Source organism: Microcebus murinus, chromosome 15 (assembly GCF_040939455.1).
Source record: "Microcebus murinus isolate Inina chromosome 15, M.murinus_Inina_mat1.0, whole genome shotgun sequence".
Taxonomy (NCBI): domain Eukaryota; kingdom Metazoa; phylum Chordata; class Mammalia; order Primates; family Cheirogaleidae; genus Microcebus; species Microcebus murinus.
The window spans coordinates 63,067,994-63,080,072 of NC_134118.1; the positions used below are offsets into that span (position 1 = coordinate 63,067,994).

Sequence of the window (12,079 nt, forward strand, 5' to 3'; positions counted from 1 at the left end):
GGCATACGAGCATCTCTTTATGTCCCTGTTTTCAATTCTTTTGGCTATATACCTAAGAGTGAATTGCTGGGCCATATGGTAATTCTGTGTGTAGCTTTTATAAGGAACCTAGGCTTACATTTCAAAAGTTGAAATCATTCATATCTAGTGGTTGGTTATTCTATATAGGGCAAAAAATATATTATTCTATAATAGGGCAAAAACTGTTAGTAGCTTCTACTTACAGCTTTTATTATCCCCCAAGTCAGTTGTGCATTTCAGCTATTTTAATCACAGTGGAAAATTACTAGTGTTTTATTCTTTTTACTTTGTTTACTTAGTAGTTTGTGAACAATTTTTCTCCATTTGACAGTAAGATCTTACTTGATACACTCTAGAACAGTTGAAACATAATGTGTGCCACATTTATAATTTTAAACTTTCTCACTGGGCATGGTGGTGCATGCCTATAGTCCCAGCTACTCAGGAGGCTGAGGCAGGAGGATTGCCTCAGCCCAGGAGTTCAGGGTTATGGTGAGCTATGATGACTCCACCGCACTCTAGCTGGGGCAACAGAGTGAGACTCTGTCTCAAAAAATAAAATAAAATAAAATAAAATAAAATAAATAAAATAAAATAAAATAAAATAAAATAAAATAAAATAAAATAAAATAAAATAAAATAAAATAAAATAAAATAAAATAAAATAAAATAAAATAAAATAAAATAAAATAAAATAAAATAAAATAAAATAAAATAAAATAAAATAAAATAAAATAAAATTTTCTAGTAGTCACTTTAAAAAGGTAAAAAGAAACAGATAAAATTTTATTTACCTGAATATATCCAAAATATTATAGTTTCAACATGTAATCAATATAAAATACTAAAGATGAGATATTTTACTATCTTTTTATTTTTTCATACAAAGTCTTTGAAATCCATTATGTATTTTACACTTACAGGCTGTCTCAATTTGGACTAGCCACATTTTACGTGCTCTGTAGCCACAGGTGTCTAGTGGCTTTGGATGGTGCAGATCTGGAATCAAAAACTAATTCATACAGAAGTGAAAAAAGTAACTTAAAGCTAAACAGGAAAATAAGCATGTTTATTATAAAACATCATATATTATTCTGAGAAAAGTTAATCCTCCAGATTTATGTTTTATTTATATTTAACTTAATATTCTCTAAACCAAAATAAAGCTAATCAGATATCCTCTTAAAACTTTTCTTGGTTATTCTTTTGCATTTATTCTTCATAATGACTTTATTTTTGCTGCTTAAAAAAATTCTATTGTAAATTTGTATTGGAATTATGTTAAATTTACATTTTAATTGGGGGTGTTTAACACTTAAAATATTACCTTTCTGTCCACCAGAAGTATGGTCTTTCCATTTATTCAAGCTTTCTTGTGCTCTCCCTTAGTAAGGTTTTGTCATTTTCTTCAAAACTATATATTTTTATGCTATTGTATATGAATTTTTTTCATTACTTTTCTAACTGGTTACTTCTGGTAAACTGTTTTTGAATGTTTATTTTATTACCAGCTGCATATCAAACTCTTATTTAACAGAGCCACGTCAGCTCTAATAGTTCTTCAGTGTGAGCTGATGATATGCTTTTTAATCTGTTGCTAGGCTGTTTATATTCAAAACACATATGAATGTGCACATACACATACACTTTTATGGTTATTTCTGGTCAGATGTGCTGCACAAGCAGGCCCATCACTTTATAATTTTTATGGTTTGTGTTCCTTCATTTACTCCATCTCTGGTGACAAAAACCAAATCAGGTGGCTGATAGCATGATGATTACAGCATTCCTGTTTCAGTGCTCTTACATTAGCATGTTAACAACTGAAGGCTATTTAGGTGGAAATAATTGAGGACAAAGTAATGCTGTACAGAGAAAGGAAAGAAAGGAAGGCAAAGACACTGTATAAAATTGAGTCCTGGCTGGGTGTGGGTGCAGTGACAGTGGCTCATGCCTGTGATCCCAGTGCTTTGGGTAGCTGAGGTGGGAGGATCGCTCAAGGCCAGGAGTTTGACACTAGTCTGGGCAACATAGTGAGACCCCATCTTGCTACAAATAAATAAATATATAAATAAGTAAGTAAGTAAGTAAATAAAGTTAGGCTCCAGCTTGGGTGACAGAACAAGACCCTGTCTCATGAAAAAAAAAATTGAGTCCTGTCCTCTAGATTTAAAAGCATATTGTTAATCTGTCCTTCTAGTGAGGTTTGAGATCGTCATTCTTTGCTTCAATAGTCAGATATTACTTTTCTCTCATTAGACATTGCATCCAAACAAAAATTAAGAGGAATAATAAATAAAAAATAATTTTATCCAGTAGAGGGCGTATTTATCCAGAAGATAATTTTATCCAGTAGAAAACCTCAGTTATATTAGAACTGTATTAAGGAAACTAATTTTTGGCCGGGCGCAGTAGCTCACGCCTGTAATCCTAGCACTCTGGGAGGGTGAGGCGGGTGGATTGCTTGAGGTCAGGAATTCGAAACCAGCCTGAGCAAGAGCGAGACCCCGTCTCTACTATAAATAGAAAGAAATTACTTGGCCAACTAGTATATACAGAAAAAATTAGCCGGGCATGGTGGCGCATGCCTGTAGTCCCAGCTACTCAGGAGGCTGAGGCAGGAGGATTGCTTGAGCCCAGGAGTTTGAGGTTGCTGTGAGCTAGGCTGATGTCACAGCACTCACTCCAGCCTGGGCAACAAAGCGAGACTCTGTCTCAAAAAAAAAAAAAAGGGAAACTAATTTTTTAGGGTATGAAATTTTTAAGTATTCTTGTTAAATTATATCTGTTTATTTGAACATAACATGAATTTTCTTTTTTTGAAAGAGCACAAGAATAATCTTAGCAGGATAGTTATTAATGATACTTAATTTATGGTTCCACATTTACCCTCTAAGAAGAAATGAGATTATTTCATTCCTTTTAAATAAGCAAATCAGTTTCCTCAGGTGTGAACAAAGGTGGGGGGTCAGGGAGAGGAAAATAATTAAAGCAAAGTTAGGGAAAAAGTAGGAACCCTCCAAGAATGTAGTATCAGGATTAGAACCCAGAGCACAATTGGAGTTAACTTGTTTTCTTTTTACTTTTTAAGATTATATATGTAAATAAAAGTCATTAGTCAATTTTGTTTTTATTGTTTTTTATTTATTGTTTATTTTTGTTTATTGTTTTTGTTATTGTTGACTCTGTCTCACTGTGTTGCCCAGGCTAGACTCAAACTCCTGAGCTACTTGAAGTAATCTTCCTGCCTCGGCCACCTGAATAGCTGGGACCATAGGTACATGCAACTGCTCCCAGCTTATTAGCTTTAAATCCAGAGAAATACAAATAAGTAGACATTAAAGTCTTTCCATAATCTTTCCACTTAGGAGTCCCTATGTTAAAATATTATTTTTAAAATAAAACAAGACATGCATGAATTTAGAAAATATAGTAGACAGTTCTTAAAAACATTAAATGGAAAATAAAACCTTCCTCCTCTGTTCTTTGTCTGCTGGACTACAGGAGTAACTTTAGAACTCTTAACACAGAATAATTAGAGAGTGATATATTGTCACAAAGATGAAGATTTATAGCAAATCTCACACCTAGTATGAATACTAATCTGTTGATTAATCAGTACCTTTGTTCTAAGATCTTAAAATAATTTGTAGTTCACTTAATTTGATTTTCATTCTTCTTTGGTTATTGTCTGTTGTCTCTTTACATAGAAGAATGAAAGCTAATGATAACTAAGTGTGTCTCCAGCTGTTGAAAAATATGAAAAGCAGTCATCTTGATTTTCCCTGAGCATAGGATGTTACTTTTTAATGTCCTTTCAAAGTCTTTGCTTCATCGATCTTCTCTGCTAACAGCTGCAGAAAACATTTTTTTCTTTTATTTAAATCTATTTTTGCTTTTTGTAAAAGCCCTTTTCTTTGGCAAAGCGCAGAAATTAACAACACATAATTTGTTCATTTGTTTAAATTTTCTACATCAAAAGATGAGCAGGATGCAGGCTAGTTTAATTTTTCTTTCCAAAAAGAATGATACTTTCTAGATGTAAAAGAAATATTTGGATACAAATATAAATACAAGTACACAATACAATATTGTAAACTATAGTCATCATGCTGTTCTTCAGATATCCAGAACTTATTCATTTTACATAAGTGAAACTTTATACCTTGTGTACTTGGAATTTTCTAGGAGGATAGATCTTAAAACAGTGTTCTCACCACACACATAAAAAATGGTACTATGTGAGATGATGGATGTGTTAACTAGCTTGATTGTGGTGATCTTAGCACAATGTATACATATATCAAAACATCAAGTTGTTTATTAAATGTATGTAATTTTCAAACATAATTTCTAAAAAAATTTGATATTCATTATTTAGAATCTGAGTGGCAATTCTAAGATTTTGTAAACCATAAATTATCATTCTTACCATTTTCCAATCCACTAAACAAATATTTGTTTAATGTCTACTATAAGCTATATAAGACACTGGCAGGAATATTAAAAATGTATAAAATACTGCCCTTAACTCATATACTTTATGATTTAGCTGGGAAGATAATACTGTTGCATGTCAAACAACTAAAAAATAATACAAAGCAATATTAATGATAGTGTTAATTTTAATAAGTTCTTACTAGATGCCTGACAGTGTTTCAAGTACTTTGTATATATTATCGTATTATTAAAAACTTACCTTTGAAGTTTTTTCATTATTATCCCTATCAAGTAATTTGATCAAGGACACAGTCAGTGACAGAGCCAGGATTTAAGCCCAGTTCTGTCTGACTAGATAGCTTACATTTTCTTAGATTACAATTGTTACAACATTTTGAACTATGTTTTTTAGGTTTTAGCTAGGAGTTCTAAATTGATGACTAAATTTAAAAGTATATACTTTAAATTTTAGGATTGATTGTAATATTAACACTTTGTATTTTGATATTCTTTCTATAAGCAAGAGCTATTTCTAGCTATTTCTCAAATCCTTTAGCCTCTGCTCAGCTTGTTATATATTCATCAGTCATATGACACCCAGACAGACACAAGGTGTGGCTTCATGTGATTTGGGTGCCTGAGCCAAATCATTTCTCTATTATTTACCTGAATTTCTGCATGTAAACTTGATAATTGACAGACTACAGAATAAGTTTACTTTTTGTGTACGGTCCAATTATTTCAAAATTGATTTTGATCATATTGCTTTATATTGTTTTATATCTGATGATCAGCATTGCAATTTTCTTAAAATTTAAAAAAGAAAGACACACATCCAACCAAATAAATATGATAAATTTAGGACATTAGACATTGAGACTTCACTAGCAAAAAAGCAAAGTTAGATGATAACTGAAAATATCAAGTTTTCTGTCCTGTTCGTTCCACCCTGCACAGCTTACTGAGTAGTTAATAGGATAATCAGAGAAAACAGCAAATGCTACTCTGCAAGGACAATACATTGAAGATATGATAGTAGACAGTTTCCAGCATGGTTATAAATGGCAGGAAGAGATGATAGAATCTGAGATATAATTTTGTAGCACCCAAAAATCTGTGCCAAATTTTTTGGCACAGCCTCTCTGTCTACAGAGAGAGAAAGACCATACAGGCAAGTGTAGCTGTATTCAAATCAAAACTCTCAGTTCAGCAGAGAAGACCACCAACACCAGTTAGGTAAGACTTCATTGATGAATTGGCTTTTTTCTAGCTTTTGAAGGCTAAAAACTGAGGAAGGGCATTTCCTGCAGAAGGACTAGCCTGCAGGCTGACGGTAACGGAGCTCTCTTCATTGGTCTGTCTACTCCCTCCTGTGTCTCACGCCTCTTTCCTTGGTCTCCAAGCCTCAGTAGCTTTCTACAACACCCTCCTCTCACTTTCCCAAGCAGCTAGTTCCCTGAATGTTTTGGCTTATTCTCCCACCATCTACCCCTTCTTGGCAGTTGCTCAGGAACACTGATACTAGAACCTCAGAAGAAAGGACCAGGAGGTAAAGCTGATAAGAGCAAAACACTAAGCTGAGAAAAAGTTTTGGAAATGTAGGCTGGGCATAGTGGCTCATACCTGTAATCCCAGCATTCTGGGAGGCTAAGGCAAGAGGATTGCCTGAGGCCAGGAGTTCAAGACTAGCCTGGGCAACATAGCAAGACCTCATCTTATTATTTTTTTTTTTTAATTATTCAGGTGTGACTACAGGCACCTGTGGTAGCAGGTACTTATAGTCACAGCCACTTGGGAGGCTGAGGCAGGAGGATCTCTTGATCCTAGGAGTCCAAGGCTGCAGTGAGCTGTGATTGCACCACAGTATTCTGGCCTTGGTGATAGAGCAAGACCCTGTCTAAAAAGAAAAAGTTTTGGAAATGTTTGTTGGTAATGTTTCATAACAGAGTGAATGTACGAAATGCCACAGAACTTTATGCTTAAAAATAGTTTAAATGTTAAATTTTATGTATATTTTACCACAATGAAAGGAAGAAAGAAAAAAGATTATACAGAGAAAATTTGTCTTATGCTGAATCCATGAAGCTGATTTTTTTTTCTTTTTTTTTGTTTTTTGGAGAACTTTAAGTAGAAAAAAGCTGATTTTTTAATGTGAATCTTAGTGCAGGTCAGCACTCATTTTCAAATAAAGATCAGGATTGGCTTGCTTCAGAGATGTTTAAATCAATAAAGAAAAAAATAAAGCACAACCATAGATCCATTCCCCAGGCCATTTGGTCTACCTAAATATTCCTTTCTCAACAATGCCTGTGAAAATCAAACAAAAGAAACTCTTTCACCTTTTAATTCAAGAAAGATTTGTAAATAACATTAGGAACATCATGCATTAGACTCTATTAATGAATTATAGTAAAGAAAATACCATGTTATTGGGTACTATGTTGTGTTAGCCTGTAGGTTTATATATGCTTTTAGAAGCTTTGTATTCTATAGTAATTCATTCTTCTTCTTAGCAGCAAAAACTTATTTTCTAAAGTAAATTTATGCAGAATTTTCAGTATATGAAACAGATAATCCAGACAGCATAGCTGGGCTGGTATGAGTTAGGAGTGGGAGACCGGGGACCCTACCCAATGCCCTTTCCTCAGTGTCCTGCAGCCCTGGAAGCACCACTGCAAAGTAAAGCAGTTGAAAGCTGCTGCTCTAGAATGTACACATACAGAATTCACAGTGGCTTAGATTTGTGTGTGGTCTATTTCTAGGGCTTTACACGGGGCTTTTAGCATAGCTCCCATTATGTCACTTCTATGAGAAAATCAGGTTTAATGTATTTAAACTTACAGCACCTTTCCTAAGATTGTAACCTGATGTAAAGGAAAGATATGCCTCTAATGAGTTGTTAAGTTGTAGTGGTTTGGTCATCTCTAGGATAGGCAAAAACTCTTGGATTTTTCTGAAAGTGTAGTATTTGAAATATTTTTTCACATGGTATATCAGGAGTAATTTAAAATCTTTTTTATTTAGTAAATTTCAGGTTCTAGAAAGCATTTGTCTTTTTAAAAACTGTTGCTGTTTGACTTTCAAATTGATTGTCTTTAATGAAGGCTTTACTGAAAAGGCTTGAAGCTGTGAAACCAACAGTTGGTATGAAACGCTCAGAACAACTGATGGACTACCATCGCAACATGGGTTATCTCAACCCATCGCCAATGTCAAGACAAGTGAGATCTGCTCTTGGCCAGTATAGCCCATTAAGTAAGCATATTCAAAATTATTTTGTACTTATCTGTATCTTGTAAATTTTTTTTAATGTAACTTCAGTTCTTATGGTAGAGCTTAAAAATGCTAACTTCTGGAATGCACTCCATTTACTGGCATGTTTTCTTTTATTTGTGTTAGTTCACTTAACACATGTGTTTCATTTACAGCATGTAATGACAGCATAGGAAACCAGGAGATAAAACAATTGAAAATATCAGTAGTTTTTTTAGATAATTGAAAAGGGATTTCTAATTTCAATGTATTTATTATTTATATTGAATAAATATGCTGTTTAAAAGTTGCTTAAACATCCCCCTGGCTAGTTAAGAATTATCACTGATATCCTCCAGCACTTACATGTGCTTTTTCTTCCTCATTGGATAACTAATACAAAAATTAGCAAACTCCAGGGTCATCAAATATAATACCTCTCAGTGCTTGATATGTGATCAGTTACAGACATAGCCAAGGAATACAGGAATGGAATGACCATTTAGTGTTAGGGTATGCAACATGTAGAAGGGCTACATACTTGCCTGTATATAAGTCTGTGCCGTCACTTCATGTATGTATTCAAAACTGTGTAAAAAATAGAAGCCAGTACTTAATACTAAAGGACGTTGGAGCCACTTACAATACCACAACTTCCCAGTGCTCATGTGAGTCTTAAACACTCAAGTGACTGGCAATTCCATTTATTCATTCTAAAACATTGCTTCCTTGGTATATGACTAAGAGAGAGTCTTGTTCTAGTAACTCATACTTAGTATTGTGCCTTCAATGTAGTAAATTATTTGTTGAATAAATATGTGTGATTATACAAACTATGAAATATTTTATTTTTCACCTGAATTATTTGAGAATCTTTTTAAAACCTTTATTCCCACTTTAAATCTAGTAAATCAAAGTCTGCTAGTGTGGAATCTGAGCATGTTTGTTATTATATTTTTAAGTTCCATGGGGAATTCTGAAGTACATTCCTGGTTAAGAATCATTGCATTGGACTATTAGGCACACATAAGATATGGAAGAACAACTCGTCTGCACTTAAAATTAGGAGAGGAAGTTTCTCATATGGTGATCTGCATATTTAAATAATCCAAGTATTTCTTCTTTGTATATTTTCAGGAGGAGCCTCCAGGACTTCCAGTGCTACCAGTGCTCTCAGTTTTAAGAGTGAGCGATCAGTTCTTGACACGTCCAGTGGACGCTTGCTAAGACCTAGACCCCCTCGTGTCCGTGCAGCTTGGTTATAAAACCCTTTTTTACATTGTTCATCCAATTTTTATGGAAGTGCTCTTGCATATTACTCTAGTTCTCTGTGCAAACATTTATAATACTGTCTAAAAATTTAAAATGTACAACAATGAGTTGTAATCTATTGTTATTCAGTACAAAATTGTTGTCAAAAAGACAGTTTAAAATCAGTGTTTCCTATGAGGATATATTTATATGAGATGTGTATGTATTTAGTAGAGAAACGGTAGTATACATGTTTTCTCAGTATAGAAATTGATTCAGTAGTCATACTGACAAAACAGTCATGATGGTATCATTGCATGTTGGACCCAAGATACTCACTATATGTGTTCTCATATGTTATTTTCTTTTCTTCTAAGCTTTAAACCATGGGCTTAGCTCCTAAATTTGGCTGACTTTTTTTTATTTGCTTTAGAACTTATGTGGTGTGACTCATAACTTGATCGTATGAGAATTATACTTTTTTATTATGAAACAAATCTTGAAGTTTTGTTTTCATTAGTGGAGCTAGGTTTCATTGGTGGATTTAGGTTTGATGAGCAGATTGAGAGAACTTGTACCAGCGCAATCCTTGTGATTCACCAGAGGTATCTAGTGAATGTATAAGTGTGTTGAGTGAGATCTTAAAAATTTGGTAAACCATTCAAAACCTTTCAAACTGTGAATATTAGGAAATTCAACTTAGAAGGCCTCCACTTTTTGTGTTTTTATACAGTCAGGGTAAGTCCTATTAATGATTCTGAGAAATGAGGTAGGCTTTACAGAGCTACAGTCTACTACTTTGTGAATAGTTTGTTTAAGAACGAGATCAGTTGCATCATAAGCGAAAACAAGTATTTGCTGAATCAGTAAAATAGCACCACTACCTTGAAGAGCCAAGAAGCAGATACTGAGATGTGTCATAATAGTGTTTTAAGTGGTGCTGTTAGCATGTGTGTTATGATTTAGTATTTATTATATTAATAGAGAAGACTTAGGATAAGAAAGAAATGCTTGTAACTTTTTAAATTAGAATATATTTCTGTCAATCTATAGGCTCTTACACAACAGGGTATAATATCTCATAGTCACCACTGATTTTCATTACTAGCCTTTCCAGTATACTCTTAAAATATATTGGAAAGTTTCCATATTAAATGAAAAATCTTTCTTTATTAATATGAATTTTTGTACTATAGCCACCATAAGATGTGTTTTTTATTTTTCGGAGCCCAAGTTCTGTAGCATGTATGCTGAACTTTTTTTCTAAACACCTTTAGCAGTCAGCCAAACTACATTTTGCTAATAATCATCAGTTCAAAATTTCTTGGTCTCAGTCTGTATTACTAGATTTTGTTTAGGATAAGGCTTTCCAATGAGGTTAGGAAAAGTTCACATGAACACAGCCTGGCTCTGAAGTTCCACTGCTGCTTCCTTGGGTCCTAATGTTCATTCAGCATTACTTGATCCTCTGTTGGTACCTAAGTTGCTATGTCACACCTGCTTTATGTATAAGCTTTAGCTATACTAAATCAAGGCTTTGCTTTGTTCTGTTTTATTGTACGTGTAATGTTTGTATAACAACGTATCTTTATCTTTAACTTATCTTTATCAGGAGAGATAAGGTAGTGCTGAATTTAAAATTCAGCATTTGAACATCTGCCTGATGGTAAATTAGTCAATTTTTAAAAATTGTTTTTTAAGTTGTTTGTTTGGAAAATATATATATATACGATCATCTACCTTTTATATTCATAATGGCATTAGTGTCTGAGTACATTTTATATTATCTTTGCTGCCACATGAAAGGATAAAGCTATACTTTGATTGTAGATACTAATTTAATGCCTTTAGTTTGTACTGCTTTGAAAGGGGAAGTTCATCTAAGTATTACTTTTAATAAGGATTCAACTTGAAGTAAAAGTTGGGAAGAGCAGCAGTCTTCTTTAAGCAGAATTTTTAGTTCTGTTCTCATGGTTATTTATGATGAATGTAAATGGACGGATAGGAGTTGCAAAGTGTGGTATTCTCTGAGATAGTTAAGGTATCTTTGAAGTTGTTATCGTTGAAGGGGCATTTTTATGAAGGATTCATAAGTATATTACTATTTTCATTTTTAAGAACATAAAGGATGATCTAACACTATTTTATATTTGGTTGACTTTGACTTAATGTGTGTATTTTGAAGATTTACATTTATAACTAGAACATATACTAATCCAAAGTCTATTTATTAGGCCAGATTCTTCTTATTTTCATTTCTGTCAGATGCTAAACTGGTGTGGCCTCCTTTTTAATGAGTTTCTATGAAAGATTTTATTACACTATTTATTATTTCTTAAGGGGTAGCTATTATCTTATACAACTTCTACTTTCTTTTTCAATCTCCATAAAAAGCTGCTTTCTTAACTACTCCAAATAAAGTTTTCTGGTTTGCTTATAAATATAGTGTAAAGCAGTTGCTTTCAACCCTTTAACCCAAGAGTCTGAAACAGATATCTAGACAACTTTAAGAAGTTGATTGTAATGGGTATGATTGTGTGCTTTCATCATCAGATTCAAGACTGCATACTATGAAACGAATTAAGACCAATATAAAGTTGAGGATGTGGGTTTATTATATTAATAATTAAATTCATAAAGTTTAATATCTTAAATACCAAAGTCTTAACCTATAAATGATTATATACCATCTTAGAAAATGTGCCTAACGATAATGGCTACTTTATTTCCCTGAATAAAGACTAGTAAAAAACTTAAAATCAACATCCTTTTAAGTTTTCCTAGTCCATTGTAATGTATCTTAGGCATGAAGAACTAGCTTGGTATAGTGAAGAAAGAAATAAAAGAATTGAAGATAACTGAGTTTTGAGTCTGTGTTTATCTGTAAAATGCATTGTCTTATTGCTGTTTTGAAAGTTAGTAACTTTTACGTGCCTTACCAGACTACTAGAACATAGTTGGGAAGAAGGTATCATTTCTTTATATCTTTGAAGGTGTAACAATTTATATGGAAAAGAGTTTGCTTAAAATTATATTCTTGATCAGCATTTCTTTAAACTACATTATCTAATTTCTTCTGTAAAATTATATGGTGCTACAATAAAATAGACACTCT

General features: G+C 33.0%; 1 protein-coding gene across 2 annotated transcripts in view; it reads left to right on the forward strand.

The window, feature by feature from the left end:
• The window catches only part of CFAP97 (cilia and flagella associated protein 97), a 36,014-nt gene extending 24,188 nt beyond the window's left edge, over positions 1-11,826 (forward strand). For both annotated transcript variants that reach the window (XM_012784925.3, XM_012784924.3), the window contains exons 4-5: positions 7,566-7,716; positions 8,851-11,826. In XM_012784925.3, the coding sequence (XP_012640379.1) occupies positions 7,566-7,716; positions 8,851-8,978 (279 nt within the window). In that variant the 3' untranslated portion in view covers positions 8,979-11,826. The remainder of the gene's footprint in view (positions 1-7,565; positions 7,717-8,850) is intronic.
• The last annotated feature ends 253 nt before the right edge of the window (positions 11,827-12,079 follow it).